This window comes from Manacus candei, unplaced genomic scaffold (assembly GCF_025592945.1).
Source record: "Manacus candei isolate 608988 ecotype Guabito, Panama unplaced genomic scaffold, ASM2559294v1 h1tg000009l, whole genome shotgun sequence".
Classification (NCBI taxonomy): domain Eukaryota; kingdom Metazoa; phylum Chordata; class Aves; order Passeriformes; family Pipridae; genus Manacus; species Manacus candei.
Window position 1 is genome coordinate 4,672,060 of NW_026138057.1, and position 12,944 is coordinate 4,685,003.

The 12,944-nt window shown below is 36.5% G+C and overlaps 1 protein-coding gene across 11 annotated transcripts in view; it reads left to right on the plus strand.

Annotated features, from left to right (window-relative positions):
- The window catches only part of PPFIA1 (PTPRF interacting protein alpha 1), a 53,643-nt gene that overhangs the window by 27,479 nt on the left and 13,220 nt on the right, over positions 1 to 12,944 (plus strand). For 10 of the 11 annotated variants that reach the window (XM_051776915.1, XM_051776908.1, XM_051776905.1 and 7 more), the window contains 8 exons: positions 1,402 to 1,464; positions 2,698 to 2,777; positions 3,013 to 3,145; positions 3,775 to 3,998; positions 4,144 to 4,378; positions 7,621 to 7,772; positions 8,505 to 8,677; positions 8,807 to 8,900. In XM_051776915.1, the coding sequence (XP_051632875.1) occupies positions 1,402 to 1,464; positions 2,698 to 2,777; positions 3,013 to 3,145; positions 3,775 to 3,998; positions 4,144 to 4,378; positions 7,621 to 7,772; positions 8,505 to 8,677; positions 8,807 to 8,900 (1,154 nt within the window). The remainder of the gene's footprint in view (positions 1 to 1,401; positions 1,465 to 2,697; positions 2,778 to 3,012; positions 3,146 to 3,774; positions 3,999 to 4,143; positions 4,379 to 7,620; positions 7,773 to 8,504; positions 8,678 to 8,806; positions 8,901 to 12,944) is intronic. The other variant, XM_051776906.1, reaches the window with a different exon arrangement.

Sequence of the window (12,944 nt, forward strand, 5' to 3'; positions counted from 1 at the left end):
ACTGAAATGATCATCTGGGGAAAATGTTTCAGTAAAAGGTGTGTGAATTTTGTTTTAAAGTCATGACAATAAAACACTTCAATAAGTAGAATGATGTTTTCAGACTTCTACTAAATGTTTGCTTCCTCTTGCATTCATTTCAATTCAGTTCTCATCCCTAAACCATCAGTCAGGTGTCTGACACATCCTTCCATAATTCCAGGACTCTCAGATCATTACAGGGATTTAGTTCATTCCTTGCCCTGCTTTTATACTCTCAGAGCTGGGAGGAATTGAGTGGTGCAGAAGAAACATAGGTCCTACTGTTATCCTTCGAGTTGATGATAAAGGTGCTTATCTGGCATCTAAGGCTGCAAACTTTGCCTTGTGTTTCCTAGTTAACAACACTATTTTCAACATCACCAACTGCTTCAGAAATTCTGATTATGGGCCATGTTGTGATATCAACAGTCATAACAGTCTTTCTAAATTCAATTTCTAAGAAACAGATGACAGCATTGTTTTTTTTAAATGTTTGCATATTGGGGGGTGGCTTAGGGCTGACCCAAACTCCCTCCTATCTTCCATTACTTCTTTCATGAGTAATGAGGAAAATCTGCTTGTCCTTTACTCTAAGTAACAGCTTTTAGAGAATTGTTCTTGTGGAGGCTTCCAGCTCATTCTTTTATGATAAGTTAGAAAGAAATGTGCAGGTAAAATTTTAAGACTTTGTTCTGATCACTTGGTCTTTTTCCCAGAGTGATTTATTTTTTCACATATGAAATTGTAGTTCATCTAAAACATGTAATAAAGGTATTAACAACCTCAAGAAATTGTTAATCAAGAAATTGTTAATTGTTTTGGCTGTGGTAGAAAAGGAAAAGAAAGTGAACCAGTTATAAGTTTCCTATCAGAAGGGGGAATCTCTAGTTTGAAACAGCTCTAATGTTAAGAAAAACCCTTAATTCAGTGAGTATTGCAGTTCTGAAAGTACAGTATATCCAAGAAATTACTGTGTAGTAATTTTTTTAGGTCAAACAAGTGCAAATAGAATGAAAACTTAAGGATAATGGCTGCTAAGTCATCTCAATAACCACTCAGTGAATTACTTTAAATTATTTTAGCTGCCTAATTATTCTGTATTTTTTTTACTAGTCAGACTTTTTCAAATGCAGTTTTAAAAGGTTGCTATTGCTATTAAAAATTTATGGAACCAGTACTATTACTAAATCCATTATTTAGAGGGCTGTACACCCGGAAGGATAAACCTTCAGCTATAATCAAAGTGAAATGATGGTAAAAAGTATCTTTAATTTAAGATGTATAATGTTGACTGAATTATTTTTGATACTCCTCATGGTTATGGTTTAAAAGTGTAAAGCTTTTTATAAGTGACTTACTCTGTGATACCTTTTATTTTAGAATTCACTTCTTCGAGAAATTGAAAATGCAAAAAAGCAAATAGAGGAGCTTCAGCATGAAAAGGTACACTCTGCCTTTCTGAAATATTCTGTTGGAGCATCATTGCTGCCTTGCTACATAGCAGGATCAGGTTTTAATTCCCCACAGAATTTAACATTACCTACTCTGTTTAAAAGAAGGGAGTTGTTCATTTTATGGTATTGTGTGCCTCAGTTTTATTAGGCTTTTATAGGTAATACATAACCTTTTACTCAAAAACTTCTGAATATGTAAAGTGCCTGGGTATGTTGGCAATTTGCCCAAGCTTGGGGATTGTGTAGAATTTTTATATGTTTGTACATATGACCTTGAACAGCAAAAAGAAAAGAGATACATTTTTAATGTTGAGCATTTTCCCATAAGGTTTTCTTAAAGCTTTCAGTATGAAATACGTGTGCAACTGCTAAAAATTTTCTTTAATTTATTAGACTTGGCTGCTGCTTTTTTAATAGCATCTGTCTGGTGTTGTGCTTGCCCTGGAAATGACAACTTTTCCTTCCTTAAATAAGTGGCGTGGCCTTTCGTATCTTTGCATCCTTAAGCAGTGGCAGTTGATTTTGTGGTCACAGCATCTGTTCTGAAATAATACTTGTTATAGCTTGTTAAATCACAGGTGTACTGCACCTCCCCACATCACTCTGGTAAGTCTATAGGACAGGATTTGGAGGCTGTGCTTCTGTAATAAAAAGAAGAATGTTAAAGAATGTTCTGCAAAATGTGGAATTCTTGTATGTGTAGGCCAGCAGTTTTCACACAAGGCACAGATGTTCATCATCAGCCACTTTTTATTGGTCTTCTCTTGTTTTCTCATTCATTGGATTTCTCTGCTGTTAAATTCAGAGTTTCTAGGGTGTGTCAAAATGTCCAAGTTCAAAGTGAATACTTTTAGAACCTTCTGTGCAGAGAGCTGGAAAAATCTTCTTGTTTCTTCTTATTATCACTTTATAATAATTAAGTGAGTAGCATGTGAATTTTATTTCATTGCTGTTTTTAAAATGTATGTTGTCATTACTAGAGTCAGCGTAGAGAGGCAGCAGAATTACTCTGGGTTGGCCTTTTGTGGCAGTGCTGTATTGTGTGCAACAAAACCAATTTTTACATTTTATATTGTTGATGGGTGTGTTTTAAAATCTGTTATTTCTGAGTTTCACAGAAATGAGACCAAAATCTTAAATGTTAGTTTATAAATCCCTATTTGATACTGATTGTTTTTTCTGAAGGCATATTGTTATGTATTTGATGTATCTATTTTTGCAGGATCAACTTGCAATAAATGTTGATGCATTAAGGGCTGAAAATGACCAAGTGAGACTCAGAGCCACATCACTCCATCATAGGTACCAGCAGTATTTCAATTTTTTCTATTTTCTTTAAAGTCACTATGTGAAATGTAATTTTGTCTGTTATATAGCTATAAAACCTATTTTTATAGAGCATATAAGACAGTTTTTATGCAGTGCCTAAAAGCAATTGGCACTAGTAGGAAGAGAGAAATCATTTGGGTGAATATTTTTGGTTTCTTTCCCTCTTCCCTTCCCTTTTTAAAGCTAAATGATTGTTTGTGTGTACCAGCAGACCAGATTTCAGATTCCCTATGACATCTTCCTCTGTGGGTGACACTCACACAGACTCCTTTGGCACCTCCTCTGTGCTGAGGCGTCCCCAGAAGGGACGTTTGGCAGCTCTCAGAGATGAACCTTCAAAGGTAACAGAACTCTGAAATGAAAATACAAATAAATCTGTGACGAAAAAATAGATTACATAGGGCTAATCATTGTAAGGAGTTTTTAGAACTGGAGTACCTAGCAATAAAGTAGATTTTATAGATCCTCTTTCACTAACTAATGCACCGCTACTGGTCTTTGTAATTGTTAGCAAAAATTGCAAGATTATGGTTTTGAACTCAAATTTTGGTTTTTAATTTTGCTAGACCTATAAAATATAATTTAAAACAGTCCTACTTCTGTGTCTATACACTATTCTAATGTGTTACTGTTCTGCAAACTATTTCAAGTCCCTTTCAGGACTGATTCCAAAATTTGCAAGGAATTGATAGCAAAATTCTACCATAATTCAAAGTGTGTATAGCCAAGATATGTGATGTTTCAATTTATTCAATAAGCCTGTCCATTTTGCATCTTCCAGTGAAATGAAATTTAAAAGTTACCTACATTTTAGCTTTTTTTCTTTACATTTCTCTAAAAACTGCTATCTTAATGGATGCATTCAGCATGTAAGTAGATTTTAAAAAAATTATTTTAAACATCTTGAAAATCAATAGAAACATCATGTTTTTGTCCACTGAGTTTGGATTTTTTTTCATGGATTTTTTAGGTTCAGACTCTGAATGAGCAGGATTGGGAGCGAGCCCAGCAAGCAAGTGTGTTGGCAAATGTGGCACAAGCATTTGAGAGTGATGTTGATGTGTCTGATGTGGAGGATGACAGAGAGACCATATTCAGCTCAGTTGATCTGCTGTCACCAAGTGGTCAGGCTGATGCTCAGACTTTGGCCATAATGCTTCAGGAACAGTTGGATGCCATCAACAAAGAGATCAGGTATGGCCTTTCTGCTGTCAGGGCTTTGATAAAAATCACTTGGAAAACGGTCCTTTTGTACTGATCCTTCCTAATGCCCCACTCCTTCTGGTCATATGGCCCTTGTTTGAATGTCACATTCCTTTAAAACTCTTTTATCCCTTAGACTTATCCAAGAAGAGAAGGAGAACACGGAGCAGCGAGCAGAGGAGATTGAAAGCAGGGTGGGCAGTGGCAGCCTGGATGCCCATGGCCGGTTCCGCTCCATGAGCTCCATCCCTCCTTCCTATGCCAGTGGTTCCCTGGCTGGTTCCTCCCCCCCTGGCAGTGGCCGCTCCACCCCAAGGCGGATCCCACACAGCCCAGCTCGAGAAGTGGACAGATTGGGGATCATGACACTGGTAAGTGCCCATTAACTCCAGGTTTTTTTTGGAAGAGCGTTTCTTTTCTCTAGGAAATGGGTTGTTTGATTTTCCCCCTCCTCTCCTTCTTACTCAGCTGTATTTTTCCTTTTTCTAGATTTTTCTACTGCTTCCTTACAACATTTATAAAAAGTGTAAGATACAGTTCATAATGATTAGGAAAAACTTTCCTATTATTTCGTCATCTTGACCTAAGTATTCCTTCTGTTGTTATGGTCTTTCTTCAGACTCCCCTTCCTACAAGAAATAATGTTTTCTTTTCAACCACTTTCTCCCTCTGCTTTAAACTTCATTTTTAGCAGTCCACTGTTCCACTAAACATTCAGCTAAAAGGTGATTTGCATATTAGTCTTGAAGACTGTGGTGGTATCACTGCTGTTTTATTAATAATGAGTGCTACTGTCCTGTTTTAGGCTATTAAAACTGGTAGGGAAAAGACATCTGTTAGACCTTGCGGCTGATGAAGTAGTTCAGGCTTAGCAGTTCAGTGAGTTGAGAAAGATAGATCCATTCTTTTGACATTCTGATGACTGCTTAGAAAAATTAATCCTTCTAGGAGCTGCTTTGTACATGGAAACATATCTGTAAAAACAAGATACAAGTTTTCCCCTTTCATATTTTTACATAAATAAACAGTTTCTCTTCTTTAGGATACCTTTCAGGAAGGAGCATCTTGGATACTGGTATTTATTTGCAAGCACTCTCCAGGAAAAGCTTCTTTTCTGATTTAGTTCTAGACACTTTACCTTGTCTCCAGATTTCCATATGGTTTTGGAAACTGTACTTACTAATTGTGCTATCAAAATTCAGGATATGAGGTGCTTTATCTTTTAACATTTCACAGTAATAAGTAGATAAGCAAAGTACTTCTCATGCATAAAACCGTATACAAATTTAAGTGACTCTTTTCCAAAAAACTGGATTAGGAGAATGTGTCTTATAATCTAATGTAATTGAAGAAAAGTGAACTGTAATTAAAGTTGACTTTACATCATAATTTTGAATCAAAGTCACTTTATCTGCCGTTTGCAGTTGCATTTGGTGGTTTTTGTACCTGGAAACTGATTTGTGAAAGCTTGAAAACAAGAAGCTATGCTTCTAGAATTACAGAACAAGAGCTTTCTAGAAACTTCTGGAACAACTGTTATGAATTATTGGACTAAATAATAGTTCTGCTGTGTTTTTCAATGTTTTAATAGGGAGTTGCATCAGTTTATGATCATGTAGGCAAATTAGCTTAAGGCTACCTGCAGTAGTGGTTCTGCAGTTCAGTCAGTTGAAAGCTCCTCATGATTAAAAAGCATCAGCATGATAAATTGTGAAGCCTACAGCTCTCTTGGCCAGTTTTTGTGGACAGTTTTCATTCCATATAGTAAACATTTGCATTTTTATGGAGCATCAGATTTAATAGATAAAAGATCCAGCAAGAGTAAAATGAGTCAGGTGTTTTGTCAAGAACTTGGGGAGGGACTAGATTGTCTTTAAAGGTCCCTTCTATGATTCACTGGATGATTTATTAATGTAGTACTCTACAGTCAGATTGAACAAAACTTTCCATATTAATGCTGCATAGTTTACATGTATTCTAAATCAAAAATGATTAAAAGGCATCCTTTGTGCGAGGGAAGCAACACCCTCCTTGTCCCACTTGTCCCCCGCCTTGTCCCACTTAAAAGGGGACTGACTTTATTTTTGGTTATTGTCTTTTTAAATAATGAGAACTGTTAAACAAATTACCTACATTTAACTTTTATCAGCATCAGTGGGAATAACTTGTTTGTGTAACTCAAGGTTTCTGCCTTGCTCTGTGCACTGGCAGAGGTGAACAGTACCTGGGAAATGAGGAATTCTGGAGTGGATGGAGGGTAAAATAAAACTGGTGGTGGACTCTTGCTCAAACATTTCAGCACTTCAAACTTAGAACAGAATCCTGTTACTGTATAGAAACCAACTATTGTTGGCACTCCTGTCTTTCACGGTTATTAAATACTGGCTGCTTTTTGTGCTATGTAAGAAAGAGCTGCAGGAACCACTAAGTTGTGAGGAGGGACTAGTGCAGGCAGTGTATTTAAGGCTGCTGTGGGTGATATGTAGGTTCAAGGCAAGCCCTTGACACATAATGGGAAGTCTCTCACCTTTTAAAAGCAACACTTCACTGTTTTTCTTGCTGAAAATGCTGCACTTTTTGTGTGCTAATTTGCCTGGAGTACCAATACACTCAAACATCTACAGTACTTCAGTAGATAACCGTTTCTAAGTGTTTATTTTTTTCTCTTCCTCTCTTCTGGGATACATTTTAAGTAATCTGTGGTTTGAAGAGTACTTCATACTCAGTATCTTTCTCTGTGCCATTGTTGTAATTGTTTTTATATTCTCCCTAAGATGTTTTGTCTCTGTACTAGTTGTTTCAGTCTGTGCTGCAGTTTACAATAAATACAGCTTTTCCAAATTTCTTTTCTTTGCATGCATCTGTCAGCCTAGTGATTTAAGGAAACACCGTAGAAAGGTAAAAATCTTTAGTTTGTTTAATGGTGTGCTCCTTCATCTCCTTCCCTGACCCCGAACTCATTACTGGATAACAGGAACATAAAAGAAAGCATTTGCAGGGTAACTCTGTAATAAAGCAAGATTATGGTTTATCATTTTAGCATAAGTGTGGGTTTGTTTTGTGGGGTTTTTTTTTGTTTGTTTGCCTTTTTTTGCTGTGTGGAGACTGTTGTGCTGCTTTCTGTTTGTAACCACTGTTTTGCAGTCTTGATGCATCATTGTTTAATATTAAAGATCTGTGAAGTTATAATTTCTGTTATTAAAACTTTAAGATCAACCGTAGCCACAAATATGAAGACTTCATCAAGTCAGTAATCTTGCCAATGATCCTTTTCACAGGACTCTTTTGATTTTTGCACTTGCTCTAACTGAAGTGAGGTACATTAGTTTTGTGGTGCTACTACATTACTTTAGTTCTTAGCTCTCTGAATGAACTAAATAAGTGCTACTGGCTTATTTCAGTAGCTAAGACTGAAATTTAGTAGTTTATCACTGAAGGTAACAGGAAATTCAGAAAGAAGTCAAGCCAAAAATAAGCAACTGGAGAATGGTAATGGCAAGAGTAATCCTTTAACAGTGAAATAATTGATTTCTCCTTTCAATGTTTTGTGAAGTGTTGATGCTACATTTGTGTTTTGGCTTTTCCCCAAGTTTTCCTTGATTTTTTCCATTAGTCTCCAGCTTCCAGAGAAGAGGTACGAGATGATAAAACCACAATAAAATGTGAGACATCACCACCTTCTTCCCCTCGGTCTCTGCGTTTGGACAGAGTCCAGAAAGGAGCTTTGCACACAGTGAGCCATGAAGATATCAGGGACATCAGGAAGTAAGTTCCTGGGACACTCAGACCTACCAGAAACTCAGTTTTCACATCATCAGAATAAAATCCTAAATCTGCAGAGCTGTTCAGCCTGTAGGATTTTAGTCTGGATGTTGAAGTGTTCCTTGAAAGTCAAGAGTATGAACACATACTGTTGCATAAACAATAGGAATACAAGTTTTGTTAATGATCAGAAATGGCTTTATATGAAGAATTCTTCTGGTACTCAAATCTGCATTAAGTTTACTTCATGTTGAGGAAATGAGAAATATGCAATTCCGCTCTTCAAGTTGGAATTTAGGTATAAATTTAGAAATAACTTGCAAAATAACTATCACTTGGATGGACAGATGGACTTTTCAAAGTGCCTGGGATGGATTCCATTCAAGTATTTCAAACTTTCATTGTCTGCCTCAGTTGGTCAGGAACTTGTGTTGGCAATTTTAGCCTCTCTGAATTGCACTTTAAACACTTCTATTGACTTGTAGTTCCATATTATAGTATATAGATTTTATTTCCCTGTCTTCTTTTCTTGCATTGTTTTCATTGGTTTTTTTATTTAATTATTTGTATTTTAATGGATAAATTTCTTTTCTTGACTCATAAAAACTGAAATTAGATGTCATTAGTGAGTTACTGAATGTTAATCAACTTGCACAGAACCCTGAACTTGTCTCTCACTGTTACACTGGTGAATTTGTTTTACATGGGCTCCTTTATGACTTTTTGTGGGTAAAGTTCAACAGGTTCTCAAGATGGGCAAACAAGTAATCCCAGTAGCAGTAACAGTAGCCAAGATTCCCTTCACAAAGCTCCCAAAAAGAAGGGGATCAAATCCTCCATCGGCCGCTTGTTTGGCAAGAAGGAGAAGGGACGACCTGGACAAACAAGCAAGGAAGGATTAGGACAAGGTGGGTTTGCTTTTTGTTTTGTACGGGGTGTGGGCTTGGGGGTTTGGCTTTGTACATGATCAGTAATATTACAAAGGATTAAATACTTGATTGAGAACATAAGGCTGGTTTTTGGGTTGTTTTTTTTAGGCGGCATGGGAGAAGCAGATGGTTCCTCTCAGGATGCCTTAGGTCTCAGCAAGCTTGGAGGTCAGGCAGAAAAAAACAGGAAAATGCAGAAAAAGTAAGTTATCGAATATTTTTAGTCCTCTGTTGGTAAAGTATTGCTTTCTTTAAAAATGTTGTGGTTTATTTTTTAGTTTCATTTTTGGATATTTCTGGCTAGTATGCTGCTATGGCTAATAAGCCTCTGAAGGTTTGGTTTTTTTACTATTTTTTCCAAACATCAATAGTAGCAGAGGTCATGGTAAGTTTGAAATGAATTTCAGTGCTGAAAACTTATTATTGGAATGCTGTAATAAACTCAGAGATAAAAATGGACTCTTATCAACCCCCCCCCCCCCAAAAAATTTGTTATATTTAATACCTGCTTTGGGCTGGATTCAGTTGGAAAATTTCCTAAAGTTGTCTGAGGCTGTTACTTGCTCTAGAGTGTGAAGGAGTTGACAGAGTGAAAGCACAAGATGCTCAGTGCTGACATCCTTCTGTATGAATTTCCTATTTCTTCTCTGCCCTTTTGTGTTATAGCTGCTAACTGCTTTTCTCTTCACTTATTTTTTTCACTTCTGTTTAAGGTTTTCTTGACATTCTGTCATATATTTTAACAGCTGAAATCTTTTTTCTTGCACCATATAATGCCAATTTCCCCTTTTTTAATCTATTGTGACTATTTTTTTATGGCACCTTTTAGACGTTTACCTTTTCCTAGTCATGAGAATTTTTTCACTGTTTTTCCAAGAAATCTTCTTTATTGTTCAGCTTTTGAGTATCTATTTGCATCCTTGTTATTCCCAGAGTTAGAAGAGATGTAGCAAAGATTGTAATTATAGGTGTAAAATAGACATTGCTAGCAGTAGAAATCTTGATTTAAGGCTTAAATTGGTAATACAGGAAACACTGAAATTTGTGTAAGTAGGATCAGGCATTCTTTGCGTTTTTTCACCCAAAGCTGAGCCATATACCTTGAACTTCTGTTGCTTCTGTTCAACCATTATTGTGTCAAAAAGCTGACAAAGATCAGACAGGTCTTGCTTTTTTACTTGCCTTCTGAAGTCAGTGAATATTGAAAAAAAAAGTGTGTTAATTTTCTCTTTGTGAGGGATTTTTTTGCAGTACGTAAGTTCTCTTAACAAATAAGAATAATGCCTGGTGGCTGCTAATGAAAACCAGCAGTGTGTTGGTTTGGAAAGTCGGAATGGAATGTGGGTTTGTTTGTATAACAGAAGGTTCAGCTGTTTTTCCTCAGACTGCTGCACTGAAGGCAATCATACGTTATTATGACCCGGTATTTTCCCCTTTTCTACAGAGCTTTAAAGTGATACCCCACATCTTGGTTGAATAAATAGTTAGTCTGGTCATGTCTAAATAGTGGGTAGGGTTGTTCTTTGATCAATATAGGTATTTCTCAATGCCAACCACAAATTTCAGTCTCAAGGAGAACAGTCTACACTGCCTTGCTTTAAGAAATGCAAAAAGTGCATTTCTGCCCTTCAAAATTATACTGGTACTACTTAAAGTGTAATTTATGACTGCATGTTGTTGACTGCTTAAGAGGCAAGTGTCTGTCTTAAACAAATGAAAGCTTTCCCTAGGTATTCCTAAGTCCCTCTCCATCTTTCTTGGAGCCCTTTTAGATACTGAAAGGGGCTCTAAGGTCCCCCTGGAACCTTCTCATGGCTTTTTTTCAAATAAATGAATATAATCTAACTAATTTTAAAAATCCCAGTAAGATATTTTAATGCAGCTGCTTCAGAAGCCTGGCAGGTTTCTGAACAATGTTCTGAACAATGTTATCACAAGGGACCAAAGATCCCTTGCAATGCTGGATATCTAAAGGAAAAAGTGGGAAAGCTGCTCTGAATTACTTTTCATTTTGATATTGGAGGACGGTGGGTTAAAACAAATTCTTGGGGCTGACTGTTTGCTTTTATAAAATCTTGTATTCCGCAGAAAGAATTCCAATTACCTGAATACTTGGAACAATGACAGCTACTTCTAGTTATAGTTGTCTCTAATCCCTATTTGCTTACTTATCTTTCTGCTTTCTGCATGCCTGTGCACAAACAAGCTGAGGGCAGTATTCAATGGCTACTAACAAAAACCTATTTATAGCTACAGAATTAAATTACAGTCCACATTATTTGTTTTTGTATGCCTTTGAGTTCAGTTCAATCCTAGTTTTAAATTTTTCCTTCATTATTTTATTTTTCTTTTGTTTACCATTTCATGTGGTAGCGCAAAATCAGGGTAAGTTTATATTTATTTTATTGGGATTTTTGTGGAAGTATGATAGATCTCATTTGGATTTTTTAGCAATATATTAAAAGCTCTAACTTTTTTCAAAAGAGTCTGATTATGAGAGGAAATTCTAGATTCAAAAGAATATATTATGAAAATGTGTTGCTGAAATAAATCCAGTGTCACCTAGTGCAATGTGAAATGTAGTTCATTGTCTTGTCTTAATTTGCATGGTGTGAATTTTTATGATGGAAATATTTACCCCTACTGAGATTAAATTAGTTTTGTAGTTTGGGGTTTTAAAGTTGTTTAGCAGTAGTAAGTATTTGTGGCAGTTTGTTTCCAAGGTAGATTTAATTCTGTAGAACCCTTGCTTCTGTTTACTAAACCTGTGTTGGTTTTAGTGTTGTGTTCATCATCTTTGTGTATTGACAATGTTTGCCACAACTGTTTGTGCTTTTCTGTGTACAAACACAACAAACTTAATACTGTATTAATCAAAAGGGAAGGCAAACCTAAATTTAAGATACCTCTCTTAAAGTTTTACACAATAAGCTTATTTACATAACTGAAATAAACCTATAATAAGGATATTAAATTTCCCCTGACGTTCTACCTGAAGTTGGTCAGTTATTTTCATGTTGTCTACTGTTGCTTTTCAGGTTTTACACCTTTAAACTCTCACTTCCATCAGTATCACTCTTTCCTCCTGCCCACTACTGTGTTTTCTCTGTTCTGAGCTTCTTCCAAATCAGTTCTCTTCAGTTCCTTCCAAGAAAATCTGGAATACAGCATTCCCCTCTGGCTACAAGGCCTGAGTTTATCCATTCCCATGCTGTCTTAGTCCAGTGACAAAGTGAGCTTGCTCAAGGCTGCTTTATTTTCCTTGTTGGGGTTATTGTATCCTTGTCTGTCAAGAGCCATTCCAAACACAGATCCTTCAGATGGTCCTTGAAGGGTCTTGTGCATTCCCTGCTCCACCAGTCACCTGCAGTTTGGACATCATTTCTCATCCCCTATGTCCACAGTTCCTTTGTTCTCCACAGGTGGTGTGAGATGCCTCTGGAATGTGTCTAACGACAAGCAGCAGCATGTTTGGGCTCCCATTCTAAGTGAATTTCTGCTAATTTTTTTATTAAGTCTGTAGACATCTATCCCTTGGTTTTGTCACCTAGGAGTTATTCTAGTAGCCAGCTACTCCTTTGGCATTTTTTTGTCCCTCACAGTACCAGGTTTATCCCATCTGTTAACACTGCTGACACTACTGCAGTATTTTTTTCCCTCACAAAGATGTGAGACTGGATTTTGCACCCACTTCCTAACTGGGGGAATTGGATGGCCTGTGAAACTCAGTTGACCTGAGAGTTGTAATCTTTCAGGGATTTCATCACATATTACTGGAATGCAGTGAATGTCTTGGGAAAGCTGGAAGGGGATAGTTGGAAAAGGGAAGTTCTGTGCTATAGGAAAAGAAACATTTATGTATCATTTGCAGATGAAACAGCAGCTGTCTCTGACTTCTTTTTCTGAAATGCTTTGGGCCTGTGCTACATCTTGAGTTTTGGGCTTAATGATTTCCCGTGAAAGCAAATTTTTTATCTCTTACTGCATATGAACAAATTCTGCAATTAATTTTCCACTTCATGGTTGATTCCTCTTTGGATCCATTGAATAATTTCTGTATAAAGATACTGTATAAACATTTTTTATTTTGTTTGATTCTATTTCTGCATGTTTGCTTCCATCCCATAACACTCCGTTCCAGCCACACAATCTTTTTCTGCATTATTATACCACCGTGGGTTTCAAGTTTGCATCATAACCTCTCCTTAAATTTTTGATATATTCCCTGTACTATTCCCAAGGATTT